This window comes from Diprion similis, chromosome 12, assembly GCF_021155765.1.
Source record: "Diprion similis isolate iyDipSimi1 chromosome 12, iyDipSimi1.1, whole genome shotgun sequence".
Taxonomy (NCBI): Eukaryota; Metazoa; Arthropoda; class Insecta; order Hymenoptera; family Diprionidae; genus Diprion; species Diprion similis.
The window spans coordinates 4,227,264-4,242,807 of NC_060116.1; the positions used below are offsets into that span (position 1 = coordinate 4,227,264).

General features: G+C 34.6%; 2 protein-coding genes across 12 annotated transcripts; one reads left to right on the forward strand and one right to left on the reverse strand.

The window, feature by feature from the left end:
* Positions 1–173: 173 nt before the first annotated feature.
* Positions 174–12,117, forward strand: LOC124412900 (catenin alpha). 7 transcript variants are annotated; one of them, XM_046893101.1, is made up of 10 exons: positions 174–267; positions 987–1,327; positions 1,535–2,267; positions 3,643–3,669; positions 4,544–4,777; positions 4,874–5,476; positions 5,647–6,324; positions 6,869–6,970; positions 7,269–7,271; positions 8,152–12,117. In XM_046893101.1, the coding sequence occupies exons 2-10, from the start codon at positions 1,011–1,013 to the stop codon at positions 8,314–8,316; spliced, it is 2,862 nt and encodes a 953-aa protein (XP_046749057.1). In that variant the 5' UTR covers positions 174–267; positions 987–1,010; the 3' UTR covers positions 8,317–12,117. The 7 variants fall into 7 exon arrangements, with proteins under 7 accessions (XP_046749057.1, XP_046749056.1, XP_046749058.1 ...); XM_046893100.1 differs by having other exon boundaries at positions 204–422; XM_046893102.1 differs by lacking the exon at positions 7,269–7,271 and having other exon boundaries at positions 204–422.
* A 742-nt stretch (positions 12,118–12,859) lies between these two features.
* Positions 12,860–15,541, reverse strand: LOC124412908 (polyadenylate-binding protein-interacting protein 2). 5 transcript variants are annotated; one of them, XM_046893121.1, is made up of 5 exons: positions 15,405–15,541; positions 13,939–14,128; positions 13,516–13,707; positions 13,293–13,352; positions 12,860–13,225 (listed from the first exon to the last, which is right to left on the reverse strand). In XM_046893121.1, exons 1-5 carry the CDS (start codon positions 15,455–15,457, stop codon positions 13,220–13,222), a joined length of 501 nt encoding a protein of 166 aa, XP_046749077.1. In that variant the 5' UTR covers positions 15,458–15,541; the 3' UTR covers positions 12,860–13,219. The 5 variants fall into 5 exon arrangements, with proteins under 5 accessions (XP_046749077.1, XP_046749076.1, XP_046749075.1 ...); XM_046893120.1 differs by having other exon boundaries at positions 12,860–13,228; XM_046893119.1 differs by having other exon boundaries at positions 12,860–13,352.
* Between the last annotated feature and the right edge of the window lie 3 nt (positions 15,542–15,544).

Consider the following 15,544-nt stretch of genomic DNA (forward strand, 5'->3'; position numbering starts at 1 on the left):
ACGTCACAGCGGGTCGGTTGGATGTCACACACGAGTGGTTGCAGCTAGTCCCTGCTACCAGGCGCATGTGATTTGTCGGCTTCTATTGTGACCAGATTTTTATTCGCTTTGAGACCAACTGCTGGCAACCCGGTCGGATGATTAAAGTGAATGGCGGTTCATATTCTTTGTATCTCTTCGTTCGTGGTTCGGGCGTAGACCGTGCCCCCTCCCTGCGCCAGCCGTACCATTTCCGATTGAAGACAGCAATGACGTCATGAACGAAAGGTGTGTGATAAATCGAGGTGACATCAAGCTTCTCGTGTTAAAACTGGTCATCAGCAAGTAGATAAATCGATTGGAATTAGGTTTCGAGTAAAACATAAATTTATTACTAGTGATTGTGAGAATTGCGAATATTTATTTTTTCGCATCTTATGAAGGTCAGTATAATGGCGAGGCGATTGTTTCGCCCATTGTTTGTGACACTCAACAGTGGCTTATGCATTTTCGTTTGATGAGTCAAGTTGCATTCCTGGAACTTTTTATCAGTCGCTTTGATATTTCATTTGACTGTGTGTACGCGCCCGTTTTCCAGTGATAGTTGTGGAATTTCAAAGTCACTTCGGAAATACTAGAAATACTCATGGTGCCTGATTGCTTTTGAAAAGTTTATTCGTTTTTGGATTTCTGCAATTCTTAACAACTTCAATCTTCAAAGTTATTCTGGATGCGTTTTATTACTCATTTTGACATTCAAGTTTAAAATTCAGCCCTAGGAAACGTGCTGTGTAACACAAATAAAGGTTCAAGGTTCAACTCGAGATTGATGTGTAAACTTCACCAATAGTTTGACATTTTCTGACTTGGTCACTAAATTTGGTGGCGTACTCATCGATTGGCTTCCCAAAAGTGCTTCTTACAATCATCCACATCACATAGTCTGAAAATTAAGGTCATCAGTTTCGTAAGCAAATCAATAACCGAACCCTAATTCAATTTTCCAGAGCAGTACTCGATAAGGATTGAAAATGTCGGATCACTTCGGGCCAATAACATTAAAATGGGATCCCAAAAATTTAGAGATTCGGACAATGTCCGTAGAGAAAACGTTGGAGCCATTAGTTCTGCAAGTAACTACTTTGGTTAATACCAAAGGTCCAAGCAAAAAGAAGAAGGGAAAGTCTAAACGTGCCAGTGCCTTGGTTGGAACAGTTGAAAAGGCTACAACTAATTTCATTGAAAAGGGAGAGCAGATAGCATATGAAAATCCCGATATTACGGCTGAAATGCTCAGTGCCGTTGAAGAAGTGAGAAAAACTGGAGCTGCGATGAGCATTGCTGCTCGGTCAGTACAGTTAAATGAATTTTGTTAATTGAAACTCGTAGAAGTTTGAGAAAAGTTTCTCATAACTATTGAAGCTAGTTTTTCCAAGTATTTTGTCGAATTAATTCCAATTAATCTAATACAGTAATCTTTTACAGGTACTCAAAGATTTGATGGTCTGTTCAGTTTATTCCAAGTTTTCATTACAATATTAATTTTCTATTTCAGGGAGTTTTCAGAAGATCCTTGTTCTTCGCTGAAGCGAGGTAACATGGTACGTGCAGCAAGGAATCTTCTATCTGCTGTCACACGTCTTCTAATATTGGCAGACATGGTTGACGTGCATTTGCTTTTAAAATCTCTGCATGTGGTCGAAGATGACTTAGAGAAGTTGAAGAATGCTTCTTCCCAAGGCGAGCTATTGGAGAATATCAAACAATTTGGCAGAAATGCCTCAGAGCTTATGAATCAAGCAGCTAAACGTCAGCAAGAACTTAAAGATCCCCAACTTCGTGATGACTTAGCAGCTGCCAGGGCTGTTCTCAAAAAACATTCAACGATGCTTTTAACAGCTTCTAAAGTCTACGTTCGGCACCCAGAACTAGCTGCTGCTAAAGCTAACAGAGATTACGTTTTGAAACAAGTCTGCGAAGCTGTTAATACTATAAATGATGTAGCACAGGGCAAAACACCAACAGATGGCCAGCATCCATATGATGGACCAGGGGAGTTGGCTGCAGCTCTTGACGATTTTGATGAAAGAATGGCAATGTCACCCCTGGCTTATAACGAAGTACGCACTCGTCCTAGTCTGGAGGAGAGATTGGAAAGCATCATTAGTGGAGCTGCACTTATGGCTGATTCTTCATGTACCAGAGATGAGCGCAGGGAACGGATTGTTGCTGAGTGCAACGCGGTTAGACAAGCGCTGCAAGATCTACTCAGCGAATACATGAATAACGTAAGTATTAATACGTCTAATTTACGACTTTTATTGACATTTAAACGTCATGAGATTCTTTAACTTATCAGTTATTTGATTTTCAAGAGACGTGTCAATGCTATTCCAAATTCTTTCAATCAGAATGATATTTTCCCTGTCAATAGAGTTCCACGAAACAAATACTTTTACATTTATTTGGATTGTTGTACTCAGTATGTTTCTAGATAATGATTTACACAATGTCAAGAATGAGTGTTCTTTAATATGTGTGTTGCGTCACCCTTTCAATAAAATTTGAAATAACTTCACAGCTTTATTGGTAAAATCAAGCAGAAAAGTCACTAACCAAATCGCAATTTAATAATCCACTATGAAATTATGCCAGTTTCATGCAATTGAGAATATTCACACTAATTTTCAATTGAAGAAAGTTTGGTGATTTGTTCAAATTTAATTTCAGAAATAAATTTAATTATCAAGATTAAGATATTTATTTTATTCTTTTATCATTCTAACTAGGTTTTGATATTATTGGCGCAGTTTGATAGTTGATCATCTAATGACAAAACACGTAACAACTTTTCTTACTGATGCTACAAAAATAGTTATGGCATTAATAAAAATTTTGATGAAAAACATTGCTATGCAACAAATCTTTTCAAGAACATAAAATTTCAACGACATTCACGCCGATATCTAACATACTGAATGCAATCAAGCCAAATGGGTATAAACCGTTATTGATGGTTGAAATTTGATGTCAATCGATCAATCTTTGACTTTCCTGATGTATCCCCTTAAGAAAAGAATGATCTGACGACAATGGTTATCACGTCCTGTATCGCATAATGTGAAAGTTTCATTGTCTGTTGGACTTTGGTTATTATTTTTTGTCCCAAAACAATTTCAGGATAGAAATATAGCTGAGAATTCGTCATTTAAAGTATCAATTACATTTTGAATTATAGTTTGTAAACATTTACAAAGTTATGAAGGTACTCAGACCAAATATGCTAGCTACATTTTACCTTTTGTCAGCTTATCTCTTTGTTACAATCTTGAGTTTTTCGGTTTGCCCCACAAGTTCTATTAGAATATCAAATTGTAACATTCTACTGAGTTCCAAGCTGCATAAAATAACGTTATTAATTATTATTATTGTATAAAATTATTGTATAAGGTTTAAAAATAAAAATAAAGACAGAGTAATGCACTACCCTGACCAATAACCAGTGGTACATTAAATCGATTTGAACTAAAATAACAAAAACACATGAAAATATAAGAGTTTTATTATGAGTAAGTATACATTGTCAAAGGTGTGCATAATTAGTCTGAGTCTTTCATTGTCATTACATTTATTATATTGATTTGTTTCTGTTGGCGATCACAGTTACAGCTCGCTCGGGGTGGGAAACGGGTAAATATTCAGCCGACCCTGTTTGTCTCCTGCATTTCTATCACATATTATTTGTTAACTGTACTATCTTAATACCATTTTCTGGTTATTGAAATATCCGGGTGTACTCACAACTCACCACCGCATCTTACAACCCATGTTATAACCAATCGATTTACTGATTTCAATTTTTAATTTGCACTAATAAGAAAGTATTTGTTCAGTCAGTCCTGTGTATTTTTTTTTATATGTTATAATTCATTACCTCACTTGTTGCATTCAAAAATTTGATGTACATATCAGGAAATGTTTTTCAATTTTACCTTCTATATATCCTCTTTTTCTCACTACAGTCCTCACAATATTTAAAATGTGCCACATTCCTTTACAAACGTTATGCATTATTAATCTACTCACAGATATACAAATTTAATTGCCTGTAACATTTTTTGATTATTTGCCACTCTTCTTACATTTTACTGCAGTGAATAAATAAATATAAATGTTCAACTTTACCCACCGATAGTTGTAAAAAAAAAAATCTAAACAATGTAATACTGGGAAGAGTAATGGTTGAATTTCACACATGCACAGCATACATAACACAGCAGTATGCACAGCATTGATGTACAAAATACAGCTTTACCATAAATTCCACATTGTGCTTAAATTTGAAATATTGAAAATGATGTTTTTTTCTACATTACAGTTGTAGCTATAAAAAGTTAAAAACTGTGAACATGGATTAATTTGTAGAAAGATGTGAAGTTTATCGAAATTTTCGAAAACATCAAAACAAAATTAAATTTAACATGTTGTATAACTTTTCAAATAATTATTTGGAACAATTTTTGGTAACTATGAAAGTCGAAATAATGATTAAATGCTTCTGCAGATGGGTGTAAAAGAACAAACGGAGGGCTTGGAACGAGCTATAGATCACATGTGTAGAAAGACACGTGACTTGCGCCGGCAGTTACGTAAAGCTGTTGTTGATCATGTATCAGACAGTTTCCTCGAGACAAGTGTTCCACTGCTTGTGCTTATCGAAGCTGCTAGGAATGGAAGAGATAAAGAAGTCGAAGAATATGCTTTAGTTTTCACTGAGCATGCCAATAAACTAGTCGAGGTAAGCTCTACGTCTTAAAATTCAGGATTGATCAGAATAAAAAATTAATTTGTGACGTTTTTATCGAAAATTTTTTAAACTATATTTTCGGCGTAGGTAGCAAACCTGGTCTGCAGTATGTCAGGAAATGAAGATGGAGTAAAAATGGTTCGTTATGCAGCAGCGCAGATTGAGAATCTGTGTCCTCAAGTAATAAATGCTGCACGTGTATTGGCAGCTCGTCCTCGTTCTAAAGTAGCCCTTGATAACATGGAAGTATTTCGCCAAGCTTGGGAAAATCAAGTTCGCGTTCTTACTGAAGCTGTCGATGACATAACTACAATCGATGACTTCTTGGCAGTTTCCGAAAATCACATCCTGGAAGATGTGAATAAATGTGTGTTAGCTTTGCAAGAAGGTGATGCAGATACTTTAGATAGAACAGCTGGAGCTATCAGAGGGAGATCTGCCAGAGTTTGCAATGTCGTTCAAGCTGAAATGGATAATTACGAGCCGTGCATTTATACCAAGAGAGTTCTTGAAGCCGTCAAAGTTTTGCGTGAACAGGTTATGCCAAAGTTTGCACAAAGAGTGGAAGTTGCAGTAGATGCTTTAGGGAGTAACCCGGCTAAAGATGTTGATGAAAATGATTTCATTGATGCATCTAGACTAGTTTACGATGGAGTTAGGGAAATCAGACGTGCTGTGTTGATGAATCGAGTAAGTGAGCATGTGGACATATTATATAAACTAGTCAATCATCCTGATTTTCCAAAATTATCAGTATGAATGCATAATTAGTTTACTTTTTATAAAATTTCTGCTTATCTATTGGCACATTCTAGTATACTGATTTTTTCACCTGTTTGAGATTCCACATTTTCTTTTAGGCTGACGAAGATCTAGACCCAGAAGATGTAGAACTTGATGAACATTACACCTTAGAAACCCGAAGTAAATCGAGTGCTCAAACTGGAGAACATGGTGTAGATGAGTATCCCGACATCAGTGGCATTACCACTGCCCGTGAGGCTATGCGGAAAATGACTGAAGAAGATAAGCAGAAGATTCTCCAGCAGGTGGAATTTTTCAAGAGTGAAAAATTGAAGTTTGATAGGGAAGTTGCCAAATGGGATGACGCTGGAAATGATATAATTGTCCTGGCAAAACATATGTGTATGATTATGATGGAAATGACAGATTTCACTCGAGGACGTGGCCCATTGAAAACTACAATGGACGTGATAAATGCAGCAAAGAAAATTTCGGAGGCAGGAACAAAATTGGATAAATTGACAAGACAAATAGCAGATCAATGTCCAGAGAGTTCAACTAAAAAAGATCTGCTCGCTTATTTACAACGGATCGCACTTTACTGTCATCAAATGAATATTACGAGCAAAGTGAAAGCTGATGTACAGAACATCAGTGGAGAATTGATCGTTTCTGGTTTAGACAGCGCAACGTCACTTATCCAAGCAGCAAAGAATTTGATGAATGCTGTTGTCCTCACAGTGAAAGCATCCTATGTTGCGTCTACTAAATATCCCAGACAATCTACAGTCACGGTAAGAATAATAATTTTTAGTTACCGGTATCACATGCTACCAGATGCTAGTTTTGAATATAATTATACACATAGTAATCGTGAAATAGCCATTTTAAAATTCGAATGATAAAAATATTCGTACGCATAAATTGTTTCGCCTGAACTACTGATGTACAAGAAAAAGATAGTAAAAGCTTCAATGCTTATTTACGACTACTGAACATTATTTTTAGTAAGTTAATTGAAAATTTTTTATTCAATATAACTAATTAGTGCTTACTATATGATAGTGTGTATACCTGAATTTTCCATGCTCAATCTGGTCAATCTGGTCAATCTGGTTCTCAGCATACTCCCAATAACGGCTTATAGAGAATAGAGAGGCGCAGCGGTAATAATTTACTAAAATTTTGTAAAGAATATGATCAAAATTTCTGCTATTGGTTTGGCAAGTAGATTTCATGTCGTCTGGCAATATCAATTTTTATATGAACCATAATTTAATTTCAATATTGATTTTACGTAGAAAAATGAAGTAAAAAGAAAATCAACACTGTTTGTAGACAATAGAAGACAATGGGAAAGAGATACGATGGCCACAAAAGCCGACCGCGCTGTACCTACCTGTATCCCACAGCCTGTCCATTCTCTACTCTGTTTATTTGGTATATACCAAACCCATCCGTGTTCTCATTTGCTCCAATAACCATTGCAGTTACAGTTTCACAATACAGATCAAGTGAATCGTTTAATTCTGGATCATTAAGTATTCTAGATATACGTTTTTTTATTAGACGAGTATTTAATACATGTATAACGAGAGCATTCAAGTTTTGGCTGTGATCGGAACTCAACGTTTCACTTAGAAAAATATAAATAATTATTACTTAGAAATGCTTAATACCAACTACAATGCTGATAGAGGCTTTATCTGTTGTTTACTAACTGTTATGGATTTTACAGTATGTAAGTACCAATAATCTTATTGTTTGTACATAACATTACGAATGTGTGTTTATTAACAGGAAAATCTAACAAAATTTTAGCTGAATTCAAATACCTTGGCTTCTCTCTTATTTTAATAATGATTTAACAAAGACGATGAAATTTTTTTGAGTATATGTCTGATATGTGTTCAACTTTGAGCTAAAACTATAAGTAGCACTATTCTTATGAAGCATTGCAATACCTAATTCAGATTTAAAAATTAATATCACTCTTAGCTCATATTTTCTGATGTTTTAAAAATATACATATGTTCGTGTCAATTTCTTGATACACGTTAAGATGTGCACACAAACTGTGTTATGAAGTCAACATCAAAATTGGCATTAAGAACTACCCATACCTATTTCTTTTCGCAATACGCGCACATGGGTACTGATTGTCGTGGTAAAAAATTCTCTGTCAACATAATTCAGTTCATTACAAAACTATACTTCAGCAGCTGTAGCTATCATGTTTTTTGGCCCAAAATAAAATTTTGTATCTGACAAGTGCCAAGAATTGGTGTCGAGCCGAAATAAAATTACCAGCATTTCTGATAGCAACCATGTCTAGTCTATGCCGAAATTCGAATAAACGTGACAAATATCGTGAAAGACAATGATTCCCTCCACATTGTTAACTAAGAATTAGCGAACTTTATTTACAACAAATATTCTTATCGAAAGAATAATTTATACATTAAGTATTCGATAAATACATTTTCAATTCTAAGAGAAAAGTCACCTGCACAAAAAGAAATGGGTATGCTTGACTATTAATGACTTGACAATATTTCTGAATTGATTTTCTTCCGCTACACTGTGTTCACTAATCAATTTTGTCTGTGATTTCTCAACAGTCTCCTATCGTCGTATGGAAGATGAAGGCACCAGAGAAAAAACCTTTGGTTCGTCCGGAGCGACCAGAAGAGGTTAGGGCCAAAGTGAGAAAAGGATCCCAGAAGAAAGTTCAAAATCCCATTCATGCTCTTTCTGAATTCCAGAGCCCGACCGAGAGTGTTTAGACTATAATTTATTGATGATTGAGTAAAGAAAGAAAGCGTAACCAAGAGATGAATGTTTAGTTTGACATTTTTATTTACAAGGAAACACAAATATTTTATTACCAATAAAGAATAATGAATTTTGGATACCACACAATTGCTGGTAAATGATGAAAGATAGTTTGGTTGTTCCATCTGGTACATGGTTTTCAATAATTCATGTTAAAATATTGAACAATTCAATCTGAACAAAATCAGTTTTAAATTATTAATAACACGAAGTTTTTTTCAACCTATGTTGCAAAAATTAAAACGAACTACCTATATCATTTTAATAAAACCAACATGATAAATTGTTGATTTATATTATCAAGTAGAATATGTATTTAAATATTGGATGCTCTTTCAATAATTGGACTAAACAATATTTTATACCTGCTTTGGGACGTGATGATTTTCGAAGAATCAATCTTCCTACAAATATTTTACAGATAAAGTAACTTATTTAAGTAACGAAATACATTCACAAGATGAATAATAAGTAGTATGTACTAATAACTATACTCAGGACTGAAATTTACTTGTTTTGCAATGACATTTTGAAAATTTATAAATATTTGTTATTTCATCCGGCAAAACTTTTGCTAAAAGAGCATAGTAGTAAATTTCAAAAATACTTTCCAATTTTAAAACCAATGTCAGACAAGATATAATATGCCTTGTGATCTAATAGAATCACTCGTCAGTATTTCCAGATGATTATACCCCTATATCATGAAGTATCTCTAGCTTTTCTGATGACATATATTTAAAAAAATGAAACTAAAGACATTTTTTGCCACAACGCTATACTTGTGGTTATTTTTATATTTTTTTCCGTGTCATTTTCTTATAAACAATTAAAATAAAAATACCATTCTCAAAATAAGCTTCAATAGGTTTTATTATCAATTTGGTTAGCCAAAAAGTTCTTTGCATAAACCATAAACCATGGGTATGTCTCAGGCCACACTATATCATCTAGTATTAAATATACGCTTGACATAAAGGTTATTTATGCTCTTACAGGTAGGGTTTTGTAGGAATAATTTAGAAGGGAAAATTATTTCTCTTAGCTTGTAAACTCCTTTGCAATGAAATAGTCGCAATACTTACTGCGCAAAATTATCCCTCATACTTTAGATTTTGCGTGTCAAGATCTGGTACTTCTTTGAATTCATTTCTATTGCTATTCCAATTTGCTAAATTCTCAAAACAATATAGACGAGAGTGGAAAACGTCAAAATAGATTTGTTGAAACAAGACAGTGTGCACAGCAAGTAGGGTATATAATTTTTCAAATACAAACCAAAACGCGATATTCACAGTCGTAATTGTCTAGTGTGTAACAGATTGACAAATAACAAAGTTTAAAAATCCTCATTTCTTTGAACGGTTTATATTGTGTTGAATAAATTAGTTTGCATTCACAAACTTGGATTCTATAAATATAGTATTACATATTCCGTACATATAATGTCACTTTGAGAGCAGTATTGCATCCTATTCATGAGACTGCTGATTCAGTAATTGTATATAAGTGAATGTGAGTTTATATTTATGGATAAAGATTAATGATTTACAAAATATTTTATATTAAACGTAAGGAATTATTTTAATCTGAAAGAAAAATGAATCCAACTTTATGTAATCAATATTGGTCGGTATAGCACTAATGGCGGTATATACTATTGTTTTTGGGATAGAGATAGCTCGTCATATGTAGTTCACCGGGATTCCGGTACAGATTTGCGTGGAGTTGTCCAGAAGTATCACTTATTGTTCTGGTGTGGCTTCGATTATACGCAAATGATTTACATAAATTCAGTACCTTGTCCCGGAAGCTGCTTTGTCCACTCTATGTATGATTTTAGTTTGTTTTTGCAATTTCACAGAATAGTTTATAATAGTTGCCTCAGTGTTTGGTTGGTCATACGCAATACTAAGGAAAGTATCATGTATAGAGACCACTGTGGGCATATTTCAGTAACGTTCGAATACAATACACTATTACATGTAATGCGTAGTAATTTACAGTACAATAAGAAAATTGATCATCCATTTTATGTTGTAATGGAAAGTAACAGCGGCAGCTGTAATTTCATTTTCTTTCAGTTACAAGTTACAGCTGTCAGTTACAATTTACCATCATATATGGACTTGAACTTGTTGAATAATTTTTTTAGCAACCATCAGACCCTATGACCTGTCAGCGGCGCCCCCTGTAAAACCCACCTTCAATATATTCGATTGTAACAAAAATTGGATTCCATAATAAATTTTTACATAACATATCAAGTTTTTTGTAATGCCAAATCCGACTACACAGAATCGAATGCAGTGATTTATTCCCTAATTGAATTTATCGGACAGTTGTTATACTGAAATGATTACACAATAACAGTGGACGATATTTTTGATAGGATTGAAAAAAGACCACAATTCGATGAAAGAGACACTAGTGGATGGACTGAAGGAGAGGAAAAGAGATGCGTCTAAAAAAAAGTGCAGGATTTAATTATGATTTAGCTCTATTTTAATACGTACATTCATCTGCAATATATTTTATGCTACATGTTAAATGCTATGTAGAAGAAAATAAGGGATGCAGTGAAAAAAATCACAAATGCCAAAATCATTGGCGAAAAATGAAATACATAACTAGATTAATAGTAGTAATAATGATAATGATATATCAAATAAAATGAACTATTCCTATACCAATTTTACAATTTCTTTGATAACAATTCATTCACTTAATAGTTTTTCACTCGGATAACTGCCACGCGTGGACGCTTAAAACGTTTTATTAAATGTATGTATATCGATTTTGTAAAAAAAAAAAAAAAAGAACCTACGATTCCATCGATTGAATTGGAGTATTTTTATTTTCACTTTTGATAGTTTTGTACTTTTTTTTCTTTTTTATTATTTTAATTTTTTTTTTTTCTTATAATTCCAATCCTAGTCATAAAGACACACGAAAATCTCATTATTCTCACAAAGATGCAAAATTTAATCGGAGCCAACAACCAAATTGCTTTACCGGACAAGCCAAAATTTCATTGCACTTCAACGAGGTCACAAGATTGATGTTCCTTCAATTTCATAATTACACAGTGAAATTCTACACTTGTAGTAAAATCTTATAAACAACTCGACTTACAAGCTAACAATCACTTCGCTGTAGATCTATATTCTTAGTTTACAACCTTCAAGGAGATATATTCTTGTTGACCATTAATCCCAAATGATTATTAAAAGTTTCTAAAAATTTTAATATGGTGAAAATTTGGATAGTACATGCAACTGTCGTGATAAGGTATTTTTAATATGAAATTTCCTATTGCATATTTGAAATAATAACTAAGAACAGTTACGTATTGTTAATTTTTTCAATTACCTATATTCCATTCTGATTCTCTCATGGCATGAAATTTTTAAAGCCATTTATAATTCATCGTAATTATTGGATCTTACAAACTTGAGTAACAAATTAATTCTCTCAGGAGAATTTCTCGGAAATCCAAAATAAATTATCGTAATATTCGAAATCCAGCAATTGAAAAGCGATTTGATGTGATTACAACATTATGAATAAATGTGATATATTGTAAACGGTATGATTCATGTACACATATTTCTCTTCTTTCAATCACAGTCTCACAAACGTTATTCAAGTAACCTTATTTCGTAAGAAGTTTAACAATTTCGAGTGTTATTTGAAAATTTAACTGGAAGACAACAAGTAAAAAGTAAGACGTAGTGGCAAAGATTAATTAAGAAAAAAGTTATATTCACCATCAACGGTTATCTGAAATAATAATTTTTCTTACTTTTCGCGGCTGTTAAGTGAATAAATAACTATAAGGTAAAATAATATTACGTATCGCAATTCGAGATAAGACCCCAACATACACCCAGTTATTATTCAACTCTGTTGAACGTTTCAAATACCTGCGTTAGTTAAATTTTTATTCTCTCACAAGGTTGTCTGTGAAGTGAATATGCGATGTTTTAAATCCTATTACCCACAGAGTCAAAAGGGGCCACTAAAAGAATCTCGTACGTTGAAACAATATTTTCCTCAAAATTAATTCGAAAAATCTATCAGTAGTTAGAGGCTCGGAATCAATTACACGCGTTTTCTTTCTCTGCGTGTGATTTTGAACCAAACTGGAATACTAGAATTATACATATAATGTACGGTCAGCATTGATATCATGTGCAAAACTACTGCTGAGGAAAATATTCTCAGTGGTTTCGATGTTTATATTTACAAAAGTACAATTATGGTGCGCATTTCGCTCTTTCTCGAATTTAATTATGATTTACTATTCACAAAACAATCATGTTTATCTGCTCACAGATCTGTTGAATATGTTTTTGTCTATTAATATCAATAACGCAGTTTGAATCAGCCACGTGAAGGATCGAAATGTGGAAGATAATCAAAATATTGATATGAAATAAACCAATTTTTTGGCGTATGGATTAAAAAATGTCATTGATTTAAGTGTGTTAAAAAAAAACGCATTTTAAACACTATCGTAACCTCAGTAATCTATAGTGAAATGGACGATAATCCTACAAAAATAAACCGTAGACTGTGTTTTTTCAGAGATATATGTATAGGGTTTCGTAATGTGTCCTGTTCTGTATCAAAAACAAACAAATTACGCTTTTCTCTTAATATTACATGAACCTGTTGTTGTTAATTTCACGTTCTACAGAAACCATATCCTTTCGTGTCACATGTATTATCTATTCATTTGTTTATTTGTACGTAACAGTAGTCGCCATCATGCACAATCCCAATATCTTCCGGCTAAAATTATAGACTGTGGCAGGTTGACTCCGGACATCTCCTTGACCTCCTCTAGGCTTATGTCTGCTGTAAACAAGATTATGGAGGGTCTCTACGACGATTCGGTAGCAACCTCTGATTGTCCGCTTACCAATGTTACTGCTGGTTTGTAAGCTGGGACAAATTCAGCTGCATCCGGATTCAATGTACTCTGGAATCAGGTCAGTTTTCATTTGTAACATACCTACATGAAAGCATCCACAGGTTTTGGATGAAAAACTAAATATGGTACTTTATTTCTCAACTAGTGGAGTAGGGTAGAGAAGTGCGTAAGGTTCCGATTGATTTGGTTTTTGATGTAATGTTGGAAATACCTGCTTGGCGAGGTCATCGTGCACTCGAAGGCCACCTAGCTGCTGGCAGAGATCAATACCATTGTTTTCCACAGTACTGGTGGCAGTAGACCAAGCGGCAGAGTTTTGATTTCTCTGATGCTGCCTTTCCTCTTCCAACATAGCTTCGAGACATTCTTCCATCAACTCCTCCTCTTCAAGCTGCTGTAGTACCTGCAAAATGAATTATTTCCTATAATGATGCCCCAAACATGTTGCTAATTCCAAAAAATTAGTGTTTCTTAGTTTTCCTTGGTTATAGTTTTTATTTAAAACACTATATATATAAGATGTTCATCAATCGAGTTGTAAGTTTTAGATTCGACGAAAGAGAACCGATTATAAGAGTTAAAAACCAACTATAGAACCTTGTATCATTCGATTTGATTTTTGAAATTCAAGTACCTGTTTGTCAAATTCTTCTTCGTTTTCCATCCACATATATTCGGAAAAGTCTCCATCTCCCGCAGCCTGGACATCGGCGTCGGCTTCGACAGTATCAAGGTATGAGATGACCCCACTATCATGGCCATAATAGCCGTTCCCTGAACCACCGGTTGGAATCTTCATTTTCATGCCAGTTTTGTATTCAACACTGTAACACATTATTTTGACTCTAACAATGCTACTATTAAGATTCGAGTTTTTGGTTTACACGCGTTTTTGTGTGTGAATCTGAATTCAAGATTGAAGAATAGTCAAAGGCAAATAATCCGTTGTTGAAAATGAAATCGATCAAGATCATTCAAAGCCCAGTAATTCACGGGAACAAACGACCGACTGTATCGCGAAATAAAATGGACTGATATATAATTCCAGTCGCAATTGTGTGGCAATATTAGAAACCGTTCGCGTAGCAGAGGAGGGGAAAATGTGAAGGAGGCCAGGCGGGTCTTTCAGTCTGTCTGAACGCTCAAAAAATACGAGCAAAACGTTCGACACTGATCAGATTGGAGACGGTGACCGTGTAATAATTATTTTCGAAAGGTTGCTGACCAAATTCAACCTTGAGTATTCCCGATTCACCTTGGATGCGTCGCAGACGGCTTTATTGGAAACAAAAAACACCGAGAAGTTGCATCGCATAATGGAAAAAAAATGTATAAAGCTACAGCTGTGGGAGTGAATAATTACGCACGTATCTTTGCATTCACGGACGCGCTTGTGCATTTACACCACACATGTATACGTATGGATACAACTTATGGGAATGCACAAAAGTGATATTCGGTTGGATAAAAATGCTGAAGAATAGTTTACCGTCAATTTAGTACCGAAAATCAATGAATACCCAAAATTTAGCACAGTTTAGTCTACCGATTCATATTAAAACGAAATAACCAACGAATATCGCTTGACAGATCAACTAAGAAGCAACCATTTTTCACTGTTTCGCTCGCAGCTATCGCAGAGTTGAACACATTTTTGTTATTCACGATTCAACCGAGAATTATTCACATGTTATATGCAATTCGATTACAAGTATAATCGGTATGCGTCTTATAATTAATCTGCCACGTACCTTACAATCCGTTCCTCAAAATATCTCGTCTAAAATACGAATTACGCAGTTATTCAGGTAAAATACGTGTCACAAAGCACGAATTAGCGGTGCAGCGTATCCGTACGGTGCTGCCACCTATGTATTAACCATCGAAAAACGTACGGAGGATAATACGAATTGGGGACAACAAGTTAGTCAAAACAAGTACCGCCTGCGACTTATTCAACAACGCTGAATTAATAGACGTTGATAATTAATCCCAACGGATGAATCCTAAGCTATTTCAAAATTGAGCCGTGGCCTGAAGGCGTTGAAAGGACGAAACGCTCCAATCGAGACTCTGAACCAATCAACGTAGTATATTTACGTTGGAACGAGACCGCTGATTGGCCAACCGTCTGACGTCTGTAGTGTTGACATTTTATCAAAACAAAGCAGCAGCTTCGGTCGCCTTTGCTCCCGCTTACGCTGGTTGGCATTTTATTGTAGGAATTCGTGCCGTGAGCG